Consider the following 22240-nt stretch of genomic DNA (forward strand, 5'->3'; position numbering starts at 1 on the left):
AGTGGAGAGAGAGACAGTGGGAGAGAGTGGAGAGAGAGACAGTGGGAGAGAGTAGTGCAAGAGAGAGTGGAGAGAGTGAGCAAGAGAGTGGAGAGAGAGACAGTGGAGAGAGAGAGAGTGAAGAGAGAGACAGTGGCGGGAGGGAGAGTGGCGGGAGGGAGAGTGGAGGGAGAGAGAGTGGCCGGAGAGAGAGTGGCGGGAGAGAGAGTGGAGGGAGAGAGAGTGGCGGGAGAGAGAGTGGCGGGAGAGAGAGTGGCGGGAGGGAGAGTGGCGGGAGGGAGAGTGGCGGGAGAGAGAGTGGCGGGAGAGAGAGTGGGAGGGAGAGCGGAGAGAGAGTGGCGGGAGAGAGTGGCGGGAGAGAGAGTGGCGGGAGAGAGAGTGGCGGGAGGAGAGAGTGGCGGGAGGGAGAGTGGCGGAGGGAGAGTGGCGGGAGGGAGAGTGGCGGGAGGGAGAGTGGCGGGAGGGAGAGTGGCGGGAGGGAGAGTGGCGGGAGGGAGAGTGGCGGGAGGGAGAGTGGCGGAGGGAGAGTGGCGGAGGGAGAGTGGCGAGAGGAGAGTGGCGGGAGGAGAGAGAGTGAGGAGAGAGTGAGGAGAGTGGAGGAGAGAGTGGGAGAGAGAGTGAGGAGAGAGTGGAGAGAGAGAGTGAGAGAGAGAGAGTGGAGGAGAGAGAGTGGAGAGAGAGTGGAGAGAGAGTGAGAGAGAGTGGAGAGGAGAGAGTGGAGAGAGAGAGAGTGGAGAGAGAGAGTGGAGAGAGAGAGAGTGGAGAGAGAGAGAGTGGAGAGAGAGAGAGTGGAGAGAGAGAGAAGAGAGTGAGCAGAGAGTAGAGAGAGAGAGTGGAGAGAGAGTGGAGAGAGAGTGAGAAGAGAGAGTGAAGAGAGAGTGAGAGAGAGTGGAGAGAGAGTGGAGAGAGAGTGGAGAGAGAGTGGAGAGAGAGAGTGGAGAGAGAGAGTGGAGAGAGAGAGAGTGGAGAGAGAGAGAGTGGAGAGAGAGAGAGTGGAGAGAGAGTGGAGAGAGAGAGTGAGAGAGAGAGAGAGTGAGAGAGAGAGAGAGAGAGTGAGAGAGAGTGAGAGAGAGTGGAGAGAGAGTGGAGAGAGAGTGGAGGAGAGAGTGGAGAGAGAGAGTGGAGAGAGAGAGAGAGAGAGAGAGAGAGAGAGAGAGAGAGTGGGAGAGAGAGAGTGAGGAGAGAGAGAGAGAGTGGAGAAGAGAGAGAGGAGAGAGAGAGAGAGAGTGAGCAGAGTGAGAGAGAGAGAGTGAAGCGAGAGAGAGTGGAGAGAGAGAGAGAGTGGAGAGGAGTGGAGAGAGAGAGAGAGAGAGAGAGAGTGGAGAGAGAGTGGAGAGAGTGAGAGAGTGAGAGAGAGTGGAGAGAGTGAGAGAGAGTGAGAGAGAGAGTGGAGAGAGAGAGAGAGGTGGAGAGAGAGTGAGAGAGAGTGAGAGAGGAGAGAGAGTGGAGAGAGAGAGGTGGAGAGAGAGAGTGGAGAGAGAGAGAGTGGAGAGAGAGAGTGAGAGTGAGAGAGTGGAGAGAGAGATGAGAAGAGGGAGAGGCACTTTTGTCAAAACTGAGTCTGCATCAGGAAACCCAACTAAAATTGGGCAAACTGCCCCGGCGTACTGATGGCAGGGACCCTGAACTGCTGGCAGACTAAGCCCAACCTTTGACTCCACCATCCAGTGTTACTTATAACGGCTGGATTGGTGACAGTGGTGTAACAATAGCCCCCGCATCCCCTGCAGTATGGGGGGTAGCTGGCCTGAGAGCTCTAGACTGGCACGGAGGATGGGAGGGGGGCCCCCTCCATGTAGTTTGCAGGGGGGCCCCCTCAAGTTTCGTTACGCCACTGCGGCCGCGTCAGGTTCTACAGTGTGTCTCTGGGCCACCCTTTCCCTCCACAAGACTCAAGCGGCACCTCACCCTCCCCCCCCCCCCCACACACCTCACAGCCTTCCGAGGCTGCCATCCTTCAGCTATTGTTCATCCAACAATGGATCCTTAGTTGAGCACCAGATGTGGCTCCTCCCAGCCCAGGCCCTCTCGTCAAGGAGATGCCGGTGCCCCTCCAGGTAGGCCCATTTAGTTATCGTCCCCGGCCGTTGGGGTGCGTTTATCAGTGGTCGCAGTTCCGTCAATGACGCATATCTTCTTGCCGCATGTTCTCTAGCTGCATTCAAGAGCAACCTGATCTACAGATGCGGGGAATTAGGGAGGATATTTACGGATGTTAGCCATGGTGGGCCGGACCGCTCTAGAAAGCTTCCGCCGAGTTGGCTCGTCCGGCCACCACATTTTTATTGTTTTATCTAAAATGATGCAGAGTAACTTACATCATACATTGACGATTTAGCCATTGCATAGATATTGCCACACTGCATAAAGTGAGAATATTACATTTGTCAAAATTACATTTTTAACATGCAGATGGATATAAGGATACAAATTTGCTATTGCTGCGAAAGCTAAACAATTTCCAAATTCAATGCAATGATAACATAACCCTTAGCATGGAGAGACCGTTCACAAGTGAGTGCTTAATAATGTATCCTTATTTAGGAAGCTTTCTTTGTGCGTTTATCTTGTTACTTGTGGCCGGAGAGTGAGAGATTACATCAACGAATCATGAGAACATTTCAGTCATGGTGGCCACATAACTACATCAGAGCTCATCCATCTACTTCTTGTGTAATTGCCACCTTCCCAGTGTGATTGTGATCCCGAGACAGGCAAGACCCTATTGCCTTTTTAAAAAAAAAAAAAAATAATTAAATATCTTCCCTTCACATTTGGCCCATTTACTGAGTTCATTCACCCATCTCCATAAGTCTGGCCCCCGGGGTTTTTCCAGCTCCTAGGTATCTGATATCTAGCCAACATAAGCTCCAAGTCTATAAATCTACTGCTCACATTGTTAGCCCTAGTCCTCGGGAAGAAACCCAATAAGCATTCCCACAGGGTGCAGGACACATCACGCTCGGTAGAACAAGAGACTTATTGTAAGACCGGGTGCCATTCATTTCTCAGAGAGGGGCTGCTCCAGACCATATGAAAAAAGTCAGATCCCTCGTCACCGCTACTGGAACATCCAGCATGTGCAGCAGGAAAGATGTGATTGATCCTTTTAGGGATGATATATACTTGGTGTAGATAATATTGAAATAATTTCTGGAAACTTTGGCAGAGCGTTTGAGTGTATTGTCATGGTCAGAAATCTGTACTCCCAAATCCTTGGCCCATTTCTCCCACAGCTCAGCCAAATCACCTTTTGATGATGTCATGTTCAGATGGATCCTGTCTGCCCATATTCTACCATCTGCCTATTGTCGCCAACAGAGTCCCATGTATCAGAAAATGGTTCCCCAGGGTGCCATGTTCTATATGTATTTCCTGAAAGTCTGTAATTACCTGTGCTGTACAAGTTGCCTATTATTATAAGGCCCTTCTTGGCCCACCGTCGCAGTGCACTCCAGTTTTCCCCAAGCAAGAGTCACCTTTAAGGTAACTTAAGTTTTTCTCACCATGAGTCCTGATAAATGAAGTAACTATGGACGTGGGTTGTCTGTAATATTTGGAGCTGTAGAAATGATCGCGAATAACACCTCTATGTTGTTAGAGATTAAAAGAGTGAGGTATCACGTACCCTTAATAATGCTCGATAATCTATTGTTGCATAACAGTTTGCAGTGTGCTGACAACGTTTTGAACAATTTGGCTATTGAGAGGTAATGTTTTTAATCTGAAATGTTTTTGGGCATAGATGTGTGACATCGGTGATGCATCAAGAGGGAGCCTGTCTTCATATGCCTACACACTCATGGTGCTTTACTTTCTGCAACAGAGGAATCCACCAGTTATCCCTGTTCTTCAAGAAGTAAGTTTATTAACAAAGCCTTCTGTGCCTTTTAAGATGACGAAAGATTGGATCTGCTCTTTTAGCAAAGTACGTACTTTTTAACGATCAAGCTTTCTTTTTTAGATTTACTCTGGATCAAGAAAGCCAGAAATTATGGTGGAAGGATGGAATGTGTATTTTTTTGACAAATTGGTTGAACTGGTAAGTGTCTGAGTTTTGTTGCTCTGTGATAATAGTAAATGAGATTCAAGATATTGTAGCTTATACCTTAAAGGGAAAATATTGCTTGTACTCATAAACAAGATGAAACCTCCCCTTGCATGAGAGAAAACATTGTTTAAAATAAACGTGTTTTTAAATCAAATATAGTTTCAGCAAGCAAGCAACATTCTGGGATCCCACATTTTGGCTTTTTTTTTTTAAATCAAACTCCTGTTTATTGGCAGAATTTCTTAAATCATTTCCAAATTTTCGCGACATGTTGCCATATCAACATTCCCACCTGCCTCCCTCTACTAAATCACAGTTTCCCACATTGCGAGAATGATAATCTTTTCAAAGCTCAGAACAAGTCGTTGTCTGATTGACACATCCAAATTTTCAACTAACCGAAAACAAAAAAACACCACCCGCTTCCCCCCGTGGTTGAGAAGCACTACCCGCCTGTTCCCTGCCTGCTGCTTTACTCCAGTTTGTGGAGGGCAATACTCTTGTGCACTTCCAGAGTTTTGCTGTTCCCTCTATTGCTGAGGGTCATCTGTGCTTTCCCTGTTATGGGTCTTAAACCTGAAACAAGTGTAGACCTCTTAATACAGGTGGACATACTGCCAGCGGGAGCCCCTTTGTAAAATAAGACACCAGAGGGCTCCACTTATATTCAAAATTCTTATATTCATCTCTGAAAATGTCAGATATACACTCCATTGTGAGTATTTTCCATAAGCGTGAGTGCCATTGCTCCAGCATTGGAGCTTTCTTCTTCCAATTAGCTGCTAGAGCCTTCTTGGCTGCCCCCAGACATGCCCACATAATTGCCTTGTCTGCCTTAGTTTGGTGCTCTAGTGATGTATCCCTCAGACCTAGGAGGATTGCGTTTATATAACTCAGCACGGGATATCCCCGCATGTCTTTCATTTGGGCCACATCCTCTCCAGCAGAGATTGGTGGTCAGGGGAAAGATCTTTTTGAGTTTGGAGGGGAATCGGTACCAGTCCAATAATATTTTGTAGTGCGCCTCCCTCTGATCAATTGAGTGGTTATGTTTGGTGATGTCGGACCACAGGTGTTTCCATTCTCCCTCTGCCACCTCCCTTCCCAGGGTCTGTTCCCATGTACATCTGTATTGGGGCTGCACTGTAGTCGTAGTGGAGACCAACAGCTTATACAGTTTGTCTTTTTTAAACATAATCCAGTTGCCCAAAGCAAACATAATTACTTACATTTGACAACATTTTAGCCAAAACAATTATTTGTCAAACACAGGTTTTATCTGTGCTGTGTATATATTTTTGTTTGATTTTATATAATTTTTTTCTGAACGTAAATCAGTTTAACACAAAGTTCGCAATGTGGTTTTAAAAAAAAAACTTGAAACGGTTTGCCTATATTTAGAGTGCACAGCAGTGGAAAATGACCCTGAAGCTCCCTATCCCATCATGCACAGCCCACTGTTAATTCATTCTGCTTACTGAGTCATAATTCGAAGCACTGCTTTCTTTTCAAAGCTAATGGCGTCCTACTTTTGAGCGTGTACATAATGCACAAGAGTGAGCTTTTTGTACCAGGAAACTTTACAGTCTTTCATTGTAATATGACCTCGCTAAAAACCTGTTGTTTCTTCTTTCCAAAAGCAATGTCTTATTTTCACATCAATCAGACAAATTCCTTTTCACCTTCTTTCTCCCTAGAAGAAAGTGCATTACATCCAATGGTCATGAAGAGGGGCCTGTGCTATTGCTAAAAACTAAAGGCAGTCATACATGAAGTGAAATAGCTCTTCAGAACTGTGAAACTTGCTCAAAAGCAGTCCATAGCCTGGTGGATAGGCTCTTCTATTATAACTTGCTATCCGAAAGCCAAAAGGCTCTTACCAGGGAGACACAGGGCTCACTACCCAAATGGGAAATCAGCCACCGTTCTTTTTTGGTTAGCTGTCACTTGGAGATCATTCCATATATATATATCACTTGGAGATCATTATATATATATATATATATATATATATATATATATATATATATATATATATATATATATACATATACATTTTCCATTAACATCTTTAAGCATGTAAAAAGAGGACATTTTGCAGTATCATTTACAGTAGCTATGGGAGAGGAGCATCCTTAGTACAGAGGTTCCATTTAGAAAATTACTGTACAATTCAGGGGTGGACAAAAAAGAAAGAGGGAGAAGAACCCCCGGGACTCACAAGCTGGGTAACATGGTGGGGATCCATCAACGGCACACACACTCAGACAAATCACACCACGCTATCTGCCACCATCACATTTAACACCTAGGGACTTACCACACCTAATGAACTAATCAGCCTAATCGTCATCTGTGCGAGGTCGGGGAGTGTACACGCTCAGGTGATTCATCAGATGAGGGCTCCGTCTCTTCCTCCTGGTCATCTCCTACCCAGTCCACCATCTCATTCCACTTCCACATGTCCCTCTCCGCATTTCTACCCATGCGGACACTCCGGAGGCGTACCTGCTCTACTACTGCCCATTCTAGTACAGGTACCAGCATGCTGCAATTGTGACTCACATGAGAAGCCCACGTGGGCTGTATATAATATGCATGCAGTCAATGGCGCCTACCTTGCATTTCAGTTTGGCAGTGTCATCCTCTGATGAAAGAGCCTGGGGGCTCTGAAACGCATCAGGATTTGTAAATGTTTGGAGCTGAAAATGCCGGTTTTCGAAAATAAAGGCTTTTGAAAAGCAACCAGCTGGGAAGTTGCATCCTTGCTTCAGGGCAAACTTTGTGTGGATTTAAACTCGGCAGCCTGGCCGAGAAGGATGCCTCACCATGGAGTCATAATGGGGCCCGAGAGGTTTGAACATTCATGACCTTTAGGCACAGCTGTGTTATGGAAAAAGAAAACTGGGGATTTCATTCCGAAACCCACTGTGGTATTTTATTCGTTTAAAAGAAAGGACATTGCTACTTAACTGAACCCACATGGGGAAGATTTTGCTTGGAGTGAAAACTACAGGTACCAGCATGCTGCAATTGTGACTCACATGAGAAGCCCACGTGGGCTGTATATAATATGCATGCAGTCAATGGCGCCTACCTTGCATTTCAGTTTGGCAGTGTCATCCTCTGATGAAAGAGCCTGGGGGCTCTGAAACGCATCAGGATTTGTAAATGTTTGGAGCTGAAAATGCCGGTTTTCGAAAATAAAGGCTTTTGAAAAGCAACCAGCTGGGAAGTTGCATCCTTGCTTCAGGGCAAACTTTGTGTGGATTTAAACTCGGCAGCCTGGCCGAGAAGGATGCCTCACCATGGAGTCATAATGGGGCCCGAGAGGTTTGAACATTCATGACCTTTAGGCACAGCTGTGTTATGGAAAAAGAAAACTGGGGATTTCATTCCGAAACCCACTGTGGTATTTTATTCGTTTAAAAGAAAGGACATTGCTACTTAACTGAACCCACATGGGGAAGATTTTGCTTGGAGTGAAAACTACAGGTACCAGCATGCTGCAGTTGTGACTCACATGAGAAGCCCACGTGGGCTGTATATAATATGCATGCAGTCAATGGCGCCTACCTTGCATTTCAGTTTGGCAGTGTCATCCTCTGATGAAAGAGCGTCAGGATTTCTAAATGTTTGGAGCTGAAAATGCCGGTTTTCGAAAATAAAGGCTTTTGAAAAGCAACCAGCTGGGAAGTTGCATCCTTGCTTCAGGGCAAACTTTGTGTGGATATATATATTTTGGACACCGGTGATTTATTGAGAAAACTAGTGGACTTCAGATGGAATTCCAACTATATACTGGTATCCATGGATGTCACCTCTTTATATACCAGTATATTCCATCAAGATGGTCTTAGGGCAGTGCAACATTTCCTTGGAAAAAGACCAAATTGCTTCCAGGAACATTCGAAAATGTTAGTAGACATGGTTGCAATCTGCTTAGAGAATAATGTTTTTATGTTTGCCAAACAGTTATTCCTTCAGACCAGGGGAGTGGCAATGGGGGCCTGCTTCTCTCCCAGTTATGCCTGTTTACACATGGGGTACTGGGAGGAGCAGGTCCTCATGCGAGAACATCTTGCCACTATGAACTCTAAAGTAAAATTCTGGTCAAGATATATTGATGATTTGTTTTTTATATGGGAGGGCACTGAAATGGAAGTAAGAGATTTTATTGACAAACTGAATGATAACAATCTCAACATTCAATTCACCAGTAGTATCAGCCCTACCTCCATAGTGTTCCTTGATGTGGAGATTTATGTCCTGGCAGGCAGTCTCCACACTAAGTTGTACCGTAAGCCCACAGCGGGCAACACACTGTTGCATGCCGGAAGTCACCATCCGGCACACCTGATACGAAGCATCCCCTATGGAGAGATGCTTCGTGTCAGGAGGATCTGCAGCAGTGAGGAAGAATGCCGGCTGGCACAATTCCAATGCAAAACCCGTTTCCTTCAAAGAGGTTACAAGTCTGAAGCTATAGATGTGGCAATTCTCAAGGCAAATAGAATGGACAGAACGACACTCCTGGGCTCAGGAGTGACAAACTTGAAACCACGGGTCAAGGGTGCACAGGAGGTTACTAGGTTGATTATTGGTTACAGTAATCAACATAACAGTATCCACAAAATAATCAAGGACAATTGGTCATTATTGTCCGAGGATCCTGTTCTGGGTCCAGTTATTCCCAAATACCCTAGCATTACCTATCGTAAAGCTAGGTCTATGAAAGATAGCTTGGTATCCAGCAGCCCTGAGGTGGTAACCGGAACTTGGCTAAATGAGAGCAAAGGTTTTTTGAAATGCTCTAGTTGCAAAGCTTGCAAAAATGGCGTCAGTAAAACAGAAGTAAAAACGCCACTTTCGCCACTCCCTATCAAGATCAAACACAAGCTGAACTGCAAAACTGAATTTGCAGTTTATGTTTTAGAGTGCCCCTGTGGGCTAAGATATGTGGGCAGTACGAGACCACAGGTCCATAAGCGCATTCTACAGCACCTGCGAGGCATAAGTAACGTTGACCCCTCATACCCAGTGGCTAGGCATTTTGATAAATGTCATGGGAAAGATGCCTCCCTTTTGACATACTATGTGATAGATTGTGTTCCTCCCCAGAGGAGGGGAGGTGATAGAGAGTCCCTGTTGCGTAAATTAGAGACGCGTTACATCATTCTCTTGGATACTAAAGTACCACAGGGCCTGAACACAGGCGGAGGACTGCCACACCTATCTATAGTATTGTCTGTCCTTTGAGAATTGCATCATGATTTCTACTGCTAAACTGTAACCATAATTGGAACAATAATTTTTTAACTTGTACCCTGGACGCCTTCTGAATTTCAATGTAACATTTTAATCCACTGATTTATTAATTTTTTGCACTTTACACTGTAGCACTTTATGCCATCTGGATAAATTTTGCACTAGATATGTAATTTTGCACTTAAATCAACTGTACTGTTTACCCCATACATTGACGTAAATGATAGTGGGGTTAATCCCATATAAACCCATAAGTCATATGCATCATTAGGACATGGTTTAAGTGACAATATTTATAGCTTTTAACTTTTATATGCTATTTTAGAGGTTTTAGTCAATATTGATAAACTATTGTCGTTTAAATGTATGCACACAAAGTTTAAATGTATGCACACAAAGTTTGACTTGTAATGTGGTTTATTAATTTTGGGTTTTAGTATGTATTTTACAGACAGTGTACAAAATCAAATTGGTTTATTATGTGTTATATTGTGCAAATTTGCAGCATTCAGGCTGTAATTTCATTTGTGTGGAAGAAACACTATGGGACATAGTAATTCTTCCATTTCCATAACATGTGATGGCATACTTGCACTTTAAATGGGTGACTAGCCCTCGTGACGTTGTCATGTGATCAAGGCTATCTCTAGCCGAAACGCGTCATGGCGGACTGGTGCTGGGTCTAAAATTCAAATAAAATAACTTTGCACCGCGCTCTGGGTCTCGCTGGTTCCTGTTCGCTTGTGTGGGTTAATTGCTGCGCTCGAGGACTCTTTGGAACTTTACATACCTCATATATATATATATATATATATATATATATATATATATATATATATATATATATATATTATTTTCCATTAACATCTTTAAGCATGTAAAAAGAGGACATTTTGCAGTATCATTTACAGTAGCTATGGGAGAGGAGCATCCTTACTACATAGGTTCCATTTAGAAAATTACTGTACAATTCAGGGGTGGACAAAAAAGAAAGAGGGAGAAGAACCCCTGGGACTCACAAGCTGGGTAACATGGTGGGGATCCATCAACGGCACACACACTCAGACAAATCACACCACGCTATCTGCCACCATCACATTTAACACCTAGGGACTTACCACACCTAATGAACTAATCAGCCTAATCGTCATCTGTGCGAGGTGAGGGAGTCTGTACACGCTCAGGTGATTCCTCGGATGAGGGCTCCGTCTCTTCCTCCTGGTCATCTCCTACCCAGTCCACCATCTCATTCCACTTCCACATGTCACTCTCCGCATTTCTACCCATGCGGACACTCCGGAGGCGTACCTGCTCTACTACTGCCCATTCTAGTACATCCATCCGCCACCTGTCATGGGTTGGGGGACTGCTGCCCGCACCCAGTGAATGGTTATATGACGCCTGGCGAGCACCAGGCCAAGCAGAGCAAACCTGTGACTCATTTTCCACTTTTCCTAAGAAGTGGTTGAAGTCCCAGGAGGCAGTGTCTTATTGACTGGGCCACACGGATCCCCATTATCTGCATCATCGAGCAGGTGATTTGTGTCCAGTACTTGTGTAGTACCCTGCAGCTCCATGTGACGTGGACAAAACTGGCAGGTGGCACGCCACACCACTGACAGTCAGCTGTTCGTGCTGGGTAGATCCTACTATGCCTCTGTGGGGTCAGATAAGCCCTGTGGAGGTAGTAGAATTTGATTCATTTGAATCGAGCATTGCTGGCGGTCTCCCGCACCTGTGTCCTGGTTTGTTTCAACTCCCCTCTGTGAGTAGGATATCCAGGTCTCCGTCCCATTGATTGCAGGACAGAGTAATATCAAACTGCTTTTCTCCCATAAGGACCGTGTAGATTCCGGTAATAAGGCCGATATGTGAATCCGGATCCATTATAACCTACAGCACGTGGGATTCCTCCGGCTCATCAGTGAAGCAAGTCCATAGATCAGGGGCAGTGCGTGATATGCCGGCATACAGCAAATACTGCCATGGGCCAACAACGAACAGCTCGCCCGCTTCTGCGATTGTTATAAAGGAGCTGTTCAAATGAAGATCCCCTGCACTGTGACAGTGTCCCTCTATCCATGGCTTTACATCCAGGGAGTCCTTCAAACGCAAGAAGGGCATGAGCCACCAAAGTGGGAGCAGTCTTGCATATGGCACACGGTTCAATATGTATGTTACTTCCCTTTCCCAGGTCTGTGCAACCTGGGATACTATGGGAAGGGTACAAGTCGCAGTTTGCGCCCTCCCATTATTAGCTTTGGGAGGTCGGTCGAAGATATCAGTCCCGCCAGCAACTTCTCCTAGTTAGTTTCTTCCTCACACCATAATCCCACATACTGAAGTAGCCCTGCTCTGTAGTATAGCTGGATATTTGGTAGGCCAAAACCTCCAACTTCTAGGTCCAGTTTCAGAACCATTGATTGACCCTGCTGTGTTTGTCTGCCCAGGTCAATGACACCAATAGTCAATTTAGTTTTCGAAAGAGTACAGTTGGCAAGGTACAAAAGGAATTCTGCATGACATATAGGCGTTTCGGTAGGTATACCGTTTTGCTAAGTGCTACCCATCCCATGACCGACAACGGCAGGGTCTTCAAGAAAAGTCATGGACTGAGTAAGATCTCACATAATGCAGCTTATATTCAGGTCATATTGCTGATGCTTGTCACAGGTTAATTGAATCCCAAGATATGTGAAGTGTTTTGTTTCCCATGGGAGACTCACCTCCAGGAGGTCTGTTGCCGGTGTGAGGCCAGTGCAACCATGGGAAACAACACTGTCTTGTGGCAGTTAACTCAGAGGCCTGATACGTTCCTGAAATCTTTAATGAGTTGTAGTAATTGAGGGACAGATTGGATAGGATCAGTCACGTAAAGGAGGGTGTTGTCTGCATACATGGGCACTATGTGAGTTGCGTCCCCACCAAGTTTATCCCTCAGATAGAGCACCAGAGGCTCCATGGCAAAGGCAAAGAGGAGTGGGGACAGTGAACACCCCTCTCTCGTTCCCCTCCCAATGTTGAAGGCCTCTGACACCACTTGATCGGTTCGCACCCGAGCCACTTGTAACCAGTTTATCCAGGACAGATACTGTGGGCCAAATTCCATTCTCTGAAGTATTTCCCATAAATATGTCCAAGAAAAGTATCAAATGCTTTTTCTGTGTCTAAAGCCAGCAGCGCAGCCTCTTCTCTTGTAGCTCTAGTGATGTGCAGGACATGTGAGAGCCTCTGGAGATTCATATTGGTTCCCCTGCCTCGCATAAACTCACACTGATCAACATAGACCAGCTGGGAGACCACTCCAGTACCTTCGCCAGAAGCTTGACATCTACATTGAGCATAGATAATGGGCGATATGATCCCGGGTCGCATGTGTCACTACCAGGTTTTGGTGGCATAATTAGGAGTGTCTTCTGCATGTGGTCAGGCAGAATACCAACTGATTTGGCCTCTTGGAGTGTGTCCAGTAGTTTAGGGAGGAGGTCAGCGCAGTGTACCTGAAGAAATTCCTCTGGGAAGCCGTCGGGCGCGGGCATTTCCCTCTAGCCATATCTCTGAGAGCCACCCTTAGTTCATCTAATTGGTTTTCTCCCTCTAAGTCTTCCCTATTCTCCGCTGTCAGGGAGGGATGACAGTCCTGTCAAAAAATGTTGCTGTTTGACACAGCCCTTCGTCCAGGGGTGCTGTGTAGACCTTTACCAAATGGTTCCTCAGGGTCAGATTGATTGCAGTCTGGCCCATAACCGCCTGCCCATTCGCCCTTGTCAAAGAGAGGATCACGAGGGTGTCTTTCCCGCTTCAGAAGTCAGGCCAACATACAGCCCGATCGGTCCCCTTCCTTGTGTAGTCTCTGACAGTCGTCCTGTCGCACATGATGGTCCAACCTGTCCTAGACCTCAGCGACTTGTCTGGGCGCGTTCTAGAGATCTATGGCCCTTCCTCCCCTCCCACCGCTGTTGTTGAAGCTGAGCCAAATGGGCTTCACCCTCCGACAGATCCCTTTCAAGTTTTTTACGGGTGCCATATATCTTCCTGAGGCATTCTCCTCGGACCACCATTCAACCCCTCTTGTCTCCGTGGAGTTCCAGTTGTCCTCGAAATATGCCAATTGTATATCTATTGTGAACTTGAGTCTCCCAACGATACTGGTCAGAGACTCCACAGAGGGACACATGGTCTATGCCTACCCAAGTCACAGTCCATAAGGAGGGGGGAATGGCCCAAAAGGAACTGCACCTGGTAACTCAATCCCCTAATGTTCAGCTCTGCATCAGTGGTTATGAGGAAACTATCAAGTCTGCTGTGGGTTTGATGCGTGTGGGAGTAATAGGAGAACGCTGCTACCATCAGGTGACGTTCCAGCCATATGTCCTTGCACTGTGCCCCTTGCTTAGTCTCGTTCAGGCTAGCATGTTGGGCTTAGTACCTAATCTAAGCGGGTGTCTGTTAAATACACCACCAATCACATAATTGATGTCTCGTCCCCAGATAATGGGCATGTCCACATAGTGCAGAAGTTCGTTTTCTGAGAGTGTAACAAAACTCCCTGTCATCTATGTTGGAAGCTTAGACCTTGAGGAGGCACAGTTCGAGACCATCTAAGCAGCCGTGTAACAGAACGTATCTCCTCTCAATATTCACTGTGTGACTAAGGTGTTGGAATGGGCCGTCGGGTGCAACCCAGATGGAGATCCCCCGGGCGTAGGAGAAATATGTTGATGAATGCAACTTGCTCCTCCACTTCTTTTGTAATTTCTGGGCTTCTCCCTCTGTCAGATGTGTCTCTTGCAACATGGCAATATGGGTTTGCTTTAGATCTCAAATAGATGTGTGTTCTATAGTGTTTTACGAAAGCACAAAGGCCCCTCAGGTTTCATGTTAGAAGATGAATGGAGTCACTGATTGGGAAGGCTCATTCGTACATCTCGCTAACTCCCACCCAGCCCTCTCTTAAACCTCCCACATTTCCCCCAAGGGAGAGCACTGCTGTCACTGCATTAAACGATACCTTGCAAAAGGAATACAGCTCCTGCCCCCTCCCCGGGTAAACACACTATAACCCAACTTGTGTCTCCCCATTAATAACACACTCCAACCGCTCAATCAGGCTTCAGTGAGAACTCATGTTCAAAGTAACTAAAATTATCCCTCTCAAAGAACTGCTTTTTCTCCCAAGGGCGGGACCGAATACTGGACGCACTAGTGACCCCTATGATCAACACTCGCGCAGTCATACGGTCACCCAGCCATACAATTTCTTCTCTTCAGTTCCACAAACACCCGCTAGGAGGAGGGGAGTACAGCTCACACTAAGGGTAGGGTTCAGGGGGTTGTCAGCAATCCCGTGTAGGTGCAGCCCGCATAGATTTCCCTCCCTAGGGTGAGCCCTGTAAAGCATCAATTTGCAACCCAGTGTCCCAGCAGTAGGCAACAAGTCTCTCCTAAGCGGGTAGTGGAGTGCGGGTTCCCTCCCCAGATGAGGGCAATCAGGAGTATGCAGGGACATAGCGCTCGCTCCACGTCCTCTGTCTTAAAGAGTTAGGAATTCCGGTGGCCCCCGGACAGCAGGGCCCCCTCTGGTAATCTACCTGTGCCAACTGGGGAAAAGTAAGAGCCAGGTGCCAGTCAAAGCCCAGTTCAAGCTGCCTCTGCTGTCCTCCCCGACGCATTCGTTCTGTGATGCCAGTTCCGCTGGGTCAATCCTCTCTACTCCCTGATGATCTCGACGTCTCACCCACTGGTGCTCTCTGGCCCGCCTCCATGCTCTCCTTACCTCGAGCAGCACCAGGATACCGTCACGCCGGGTTCCAATAGTGCCGGTGCTTCAATCGGCCTTCAATTTATTAACAGTCCTTCCATGAGGGGGAGAGAATATGGGGGAAGGGGATCGCTGTCTCCCCGATGCTGCTGGTGCAGATCCCCCTATCTCAGCCAGGGGATTTCACTTACTCTGTATCACACCACTGGGGGAGGGTGGGCAGGCGAGGCCCGCCAATAGTTGTCCCCAACCGTCAGGAGCCGCTGAGCTGGCGAGGCTCCAAGATGCTTCCCGCAGACCGTGCCACAGCCACATCTGCAGAGACGACCCACCCAAGTAGTAAGCAAGGCCACTGGTGATCCTCTGGGTCCAGGCTGGTCATCTGCAGTCCTCCGGCTCCATGTAGCGTTCATGCCAAAGGAATACATTTCTTGTTTGCAGGCTCAGCACCACGCCTCAGCTGTACCCCCCTGGACTAGGCCGATACCGATTCAGGGGAAGCCGGGCCCCCGCACCTCACAGCCAAGGACACCGAGGGCCAGATTCAGGCTGCGGCTCAAGGTCTATGCTCCAGGCAGCGTTTGCCCCACAGGCTGCTCCCCATGCTGCACCGAATAGTCCCATTACCTTAAGACAGGCTCCAGCGCCACTTGCTGCGACGTCAGCCCTGCACATCTAGGCCTCAGCACTCCTCTCCGTATATAGAAGTCCGACTGGCAGCTCGGGCGTGATCCAGGGCAGGAACCTTCCCCACTGGGTGCCCCAACAAGATGCAGGCTGTCTGGGGCTCAGATGCCCATCTGAACAGAGAGGATTTTTCGGGATGCCATTAGCTGAATGGAAGCACTGCTTTAGAGTGCCCGATTGGTTGTATTGCCGGTCCCCCGTTTTATTTATTCTTAAAAAATTCTAAAAAATTATAGTTTTTAAATTAAATAAATATATTTAAATTCATTATTTAATACACACATTTCTCCTAAACATTCCCATAGGGAGGTCTCCTCCAAGGTGGCGGAGGACTCCCCCCCTATGTCTGATAGTTACTAGTATTAACTTGACATTCTTAAATCCTGTTATTAGCGGCTCCACTTGGGAGTGGAGGCTTGTAAGTATACACCTAGTTATAACTCTACAAATTACAAAAAAGTATTGAGTTATTCTTACGTGTAGTGTTAAATATACATACGAGTAAACATAGGCCCTGTAGTCTGTAATCTGACACAACCAAAAAGGTAATCTCCCTTTCAGATGGATACTTTTAACTGCAGACTCCTCATCTGTAGAATTATCCCAGACGTGAGACGTCAGACTGGATCCGGAAACTTCAAAGCTTTCATGTCATTGGTAGGGGATGCCCTCTAAGTCTCGATTCTGGAAGTGTTGTCATACAATGTAATGAAAGCCATATAGTGCCCACCTCTGCGATGTAAATAAAAAAAATTGTAAATTGATACTTGTATAGCGCACTACTCACCCGCAAGGGTCTCAAGGCGCTTGTACGAATACCGCTGTGGAACCCATCCTGGCTTTCCCTGTGAGGTGTCCACACCTGGGCACCCCCAAGGTGGAGGCCAGGCATCCTTAGCGTTGTGGGGGCCGTTGTGGAGATTAAGCAAGCTATTGCCCAGAGTTGCAGAGTGGGACTCCATGATTCGAATAGGCACCGAGGCGAGAATTATCAGGTCCATGGAATTTTTGAGCCCAAGACCCGCCGAGGCGGGGAATTGAACCCTGGTCCCGGGCTAGACCTCTGCATCAGGGTCTGCCGCTCTAACCATTGAGCCACACTTCTCCAGGGAATGGATGTGACATCCATTCCCTATTTTCCATGCCTTTGACACAGATCCAGAGCTCACTTTCCTCTGAGTCGAGAGTTTGTCCTCATATAAAATCCTGCAAAGTGGAGTGCTATGTCTCCGCCCAAGCACTCTGGCTGTAGGTACTGCAAGGGACAGCTGTCCATCACTGCCCGGCATTCCATCTTTCTACTGTGCCTGGGCTCCAATCATAATTCCTGTTCCTTTGACTCCTGCCTCGGCATGAATCTGAATGCCGTTAAGGAGCATGAGACCAAGCCTTTCACGACCTGGGCCCCAATGACGGCAGTAGTCGTTGTTTAAGACCCCGGTCGAGTTTGCCTTCTTCCCAATCTTCCGAAAGCATGAACAAACACTAGAGGTAAGAGTCCTAGACAACCTCTTTCTTCAAAGGAATCTTCATCCTCAGAGACGCAGTTTGTCAACATAGGGCTTACTGACCCTGATCCAGGCTTGCATCTCAGCCGGACCTGACCATGGAGCCCGTTGCACTGATGTCGGCAATTTTTCTTCCTGACTCCACTGGGACTTCCAGCTGGATCCTTCGGCTCTGGCCCTGCAACTGCCAGAGTTCTCGGTGCCATACACTGACCAGCAGTGTATTTGTCTGCAATACTTTCCATTTTCACCAGTGCCTCAAATCCTTCTGGGCAGCAATATTTTCCATTTTCAGGTGTGCCTCAAATCCTTCCGGGGCACCGTCTCAATTTGGTCTCCCTATGTCCATGACCATGGTGCCAAATGACATGTTTTCTGGCTCCAATGCCGTCTCCAACCTTTATGCCAGTGGACAGCTACACTAATCCGCCATCGACACTAAACCGCCATCGACGTTCTGACCAGTGCTGCCACAGAAGCCCACTGACTCAGCTTTCACCATAGCCTACCCCGGGCCATTGGTGGCACCACCTCCTCCTAAAGAGCTCCAACCTCAGCATAGCTTTAGAAGGGAAGCTCAATGGCTGATTGATGGAGAGGACTACAGTCAGGGAATCCACAATAGCATGGGCTTGAACTTTGTCCCTGTGAGCTTCTACCCCTATGTGATGAGGAGAACGAAAACCCTTATGAAATTCCTGGCTTGTCCTCCGCTAGTCGCCTAGACACTACCAGAGATGGAAATGGTGTTTTCTGCTGGGCCACCAACTCGAGAGAACATGCCCATTCATTCAGTAGTTGGATAGGTTGCTGACGTTTTCGACTTGCAACTCCTAACAGTTGATGTTAAAACTAATGTCCTCAACCAAATTTTTCCTCCAGCGCAACCTCATAACATTTATTATTATTATTGATTTTATAATGCGAATGGCTGCTCATAGGGCTTCCTAGCTCTGAAGCAAAGAGGATAGAGGCACCCATAGCAGTTAGTCAGGTCTTGAGTTTCTTACAGAAAACCTCAAGAGAGATGTCAGTTCGAACTTCAGAGGGGAAGCAGATTTGAGAATTTAGGGCAAAGATCTCTAAAAAACTGGCCTCCTTGGCTGAGTAGCTTAACGAAGGAATAACTTTAAAGCCTAATTATAGGAGGTTGGTTTAGTATATGGTGCACACTTATTTAAGTGAAGCACCTTTTACTAATTCAGACAACCCTATGGTGATTTTAGTGGTCTTAGACACCATAGAAAGCTCTCTATGTTGTAAATGTGGAGAGCAGCCTTTAGGCTTAGTCCAGAAGGAGTGTTAAGCAGCTTGTTTTACCAGAACTAATCATATAGTGTAGGTTAAACGAAAACGAACCACTCATTGTAGTTATAAAAAGAGGTCTATTTATTATACACACTCACTAACACAATACTTCAATTGTAAACAGGTAAGTAAGCACAAAAACCTGCAACCAAAATCGGGACTTTAATCAGGAGACTCAGAAGAGCTAGGGACACAAAAAACCACCCAAGGTAAATACCCAGGAACCCCACTGAGGCTGTTTGCAGAGTGGAAACACAGCCGCGTACTGAAAAAACACTATGGAAGACAGAAGGTTGGAGAGTCGCCCACCTGGATACCCCAGCGTACCTACACCAGAGAAGCCTGGTGCAAAGTGACATCAGAAACCACCGTAGACTACGATGGAGGGCTTCATGAAAGATGCCACTGGCAAAAAAGGTGAAAGAGTCCGGGGGAATCCAAGGGTGGATTCTTGAAGAGAAGAACATGCACGCTGAGGGGACAGAGTCTATGCCACTCTGAAGAGACCAGGAGGCACGCAAAATAAATGACCACCAATGACGGAAGATGCAGGAGTGAGGTCAGTGACCTTGTTGCTGCAGCTGTGAGGACCAGACGACAAACACTGTGGAGGACCAGGAGACATTCCTGCGAGGACAGGTCAGAAAACTTGCAGAACAGCGAGAACAGGAGCAGCAGGAATCTTCCTTGGTGCAGTCTCTGTTCCAGGTGAAGTCCAGGTGCCCAGACGGTCGAAGTTAAAGTGGTTTTGTTTTGGAATCTTGTCCTGTGACGAATCTGAAGAGCCACCCACAGGTAAGCCCTTAAGTTCTCTAGGGAAAGGGTTGGAACAATTCAAGGGTCCCTCCCAGAGGAGGGGCTTGACAGATGTGTCCTTTGTCCAGTTTTGCGTCAGAGCAGGAGCCAAGGGCTTCCTGCACTAGCTCAAACTGGAGTATGCAAAGAGGGCACCAAATGTGCCCTTCAAAGCAGCCTCGTGACGCTGGCAACCACCCCCACCCAGCCCAATACACTAAGTCCTGTCTGAGAGATGGTCACCTATTGTTCTACCTTCCCCAGCTCAAGTTTAGCTCAGCAGCAGGAGAGCAGAATTGTGTCTAGGGTCGGCAGCAGCACTAGCTTGCTGGCAGACCCTGGGAGGCTGTTACCCGAGAGTACTGAGGGCTTCCTGGAGGAGGTCCCAAGTGCATGGAATCATGCCTCCAACATCGGTAACAGTTTTGAGGTATGATTCCAACATGTTTGAAGCCCAGATTCGGCACAGCCGATATATAATTAGCCATCGCGTATTGACGCATGGCCACTATTATAAGCCCAATTTATAAACAAGGTGCGAGGTCTGCGCCGAAAAACTATCGCCTGATAGCCGTGATTGACAACGAGGCAAAATACTTTGCGGGGCTCATCTTAAATATTCTGGTCACTTTGGCAGAAGAGAATCACATAATCCCGCCAACACAAACAGGGTTTCGGAAAGGGAAAGGTACAATAACCAATATAATGGCGTTGACCTTGCTCATGGATGCAGCTAAACCGGGATAATTCCCAATTTTTCTTTGCTTCATAGACTTTGTAGCTGCGTTCAACCACGTTGACTGAACAAAACTTTGGCAAAAACTGGTTGGTTGAGGGATACCTTCAACTCTCGTACACTTAAGGAACCTGCATACTAATATATGGGTCAGGATAAAGCTCGGCGAAGGTCTACATATATAAAAAAAAAAATCCTACTACAGAAGGCCTAAAACAAGGGTGCATTCTAGCCACCTTGCTTTTAGATCTTTTCTTAGCGGACCTTCTGGGGGAGCTGAACAGTTGTGTAGCCCACGCACCAAAAATAGGGAATACGACTTTATCAAACCTGCTATACGTGACGACCTAGTTTTGATAAGTCGGACGCCAATTGGACTTCAGCACCTGCTGAACCCAACTTACAGATTCTCTCAAGAAAATGCACCAAAAATAAACTTCAACAAAGCAAAAATGATGGCAGTCAATTATCACAAGAAGACACTTCTTAATTGGTTTCTCGACGGCCATTGTTTGGATCAAGCAGCAAGCTACATGTACCTAGGGGTAATACTGGATCAAAACAATTCATCGAAACGGTAAATAGAAGGAGAAGCTTTTACCGGATCTGACGCTTGACCCTTTGCTAAGGGTTCTGAAAGCTAAACTCCAGCCAACAATAACTTACGGGATTGAAACGATGAAGGGAAAAGGCACAACAACCCTTGACAACATAATATCCAACTCTTACCAAGCGATCTTTGAACTCCCCAGAAACGTCTCCCCAGCCCAAATATGGCTGGAATTTGGCTTCAAAAGCATAGGGGAGCATATGTGAAATGTTGGCATAAGATCAGAGGCGACGAAAAAGGAACTCTGAATGACCAACTTTGGATGGAACTTTCTCGTCCAGGAAAAGCACCAGCAAGTCCTTACCTCCAGGAATCAATTATACATTTAAAGAAGATCAGGCGAGACCGGGCCCAAGTCATCCTTGTGGCTCCGGACTGGGCACGAAGATACTGGTATCCCGAGCTACTCAGCATGTCAGTCGATCCCCCGATTAGTCTGCCTCTTTAGCAGGACCTTCTGTCACAGCAGCAGGGGGCGGTCCTCCACCCGAACCTGTCCAGTCTCCACCTACATGCGTGGAGATTGAGCGGCGGCAGTTGAGGCGATTTGACTTGCCTCCGGAAGTTTGCGATGTGATTCTGGCTACCAGGCGTCCCTCCACAAAAACGGTATACGCCTGCAGGTAGAATACATTTCTGGCATGGTGCACAGCAAAGGCTGTGGATCAACTCTCTGCCCCCCTTTCAGAGGTTCTCCTCTTCCTTCTTTCTCTTTCCCAGTAGGGCTCTGCTCTGGGCACTATCAAGGGCTACCTCTCGGCCATTTCAGCCTTCTTAAGGCTTCCTGATCAGCCTTCTGTTTTTAAGTCCCCTGTTGTAAATAGATTCTTGAAAGGTATCACACACATGTTTCCTCCTGTTCCCTTCGTGATGCCTCAGTGGGACTTGAATCTTGTTCTAACATATCTGATGTGCGCTCCCTTTGAGCCACTTCATAACAGGCCTCTTCGTCTTCTGACTCTTAAAACTGCATTCCTGGTTGCCATCACCTCTGCCAGGAGAGTGAGTGAGCTCCAGGCTCTATCTTCAAAACCTACTTTCCTCTCTGTCCATCTGGGCAAAGTTGTTCTGAGGACTTCTATCTAGATCACACACGCCAGTTCCGGGTTGACGACCAGCTCTTTGTTGGTTACGTGGGCGCTAAGAAGGGACGGGCGGTGCACAAACGGACCATCTCTCGGTGGGTCGTCTTGTGCATCAAGGTTTGCTCCTCCTTGGCGAAAAAGGGTCCTCCTGTTGGGCTGCGCATCCATTCCACTCGGGCCACTGCAGCTACTACTGCCCTGGGTCGGGGGAGTCCCCTTGCAGGACATCTGCCCGGCAGCTACGTGGGCCTCGCTGCACACGTTTGCTAGACACTACTTCCTGGACAGCCAAGCCCGGAGAGATGGCTTTTTCCGCCGTTCCGTTCTCCAGGACTTTCTGGTGTGATCTTGGGTCGCAGACCCACCACCGGGGTTGGTATTGCTGGGGTATCTATTCTAAGGTAATGAATCTAACACAAACCTGTTTCTTT

At 47.2% G+C, this 22240-nt stretch overlaps 1 protein-coding gene across 3 annotated transcripts in view; it reads left to right on the forward strand.

Moving 5' to 3' along the window:
• The window catches only part of TUT7 (terminal uridylyl transferase 7), a 1540394-nt gene that overhangs the window by 1119333 nt on the left and 398821 nt on the right, over positions 1–22240 (forward strand). For all 3 annotated transcript variants that reach the window (XM_078675707.1, XM_078675708.1, XM_078675706.1), the window contains exons 19-20: positions 3746–3859; positions 3965–4042. In XM_078675707.1, coding sequence (XP_078531833.1) covers positions 3746–3859; positions 3965–4042 — 192 coding nt within the window. The remainder of the gene's footprint in view (positions 1–3745; positions 3860–3964; positions 4043–22240) is intronic.

This window comes from Lissotriton helveticus, chromosome 2_1 (assembly GCF_964261635.1).
Source record: "Lissotriton helveticus chromosome 2_1, aLisHel1.1, whole genome shotgun sequence".
Classification (NCBI taxonomy): domain Eukaryota; kingdom Metazoa; phylum Chordata; class Amphibia; order Caudata; family Salamandridae; genus Lissotriton; species Lissotriton helveticus.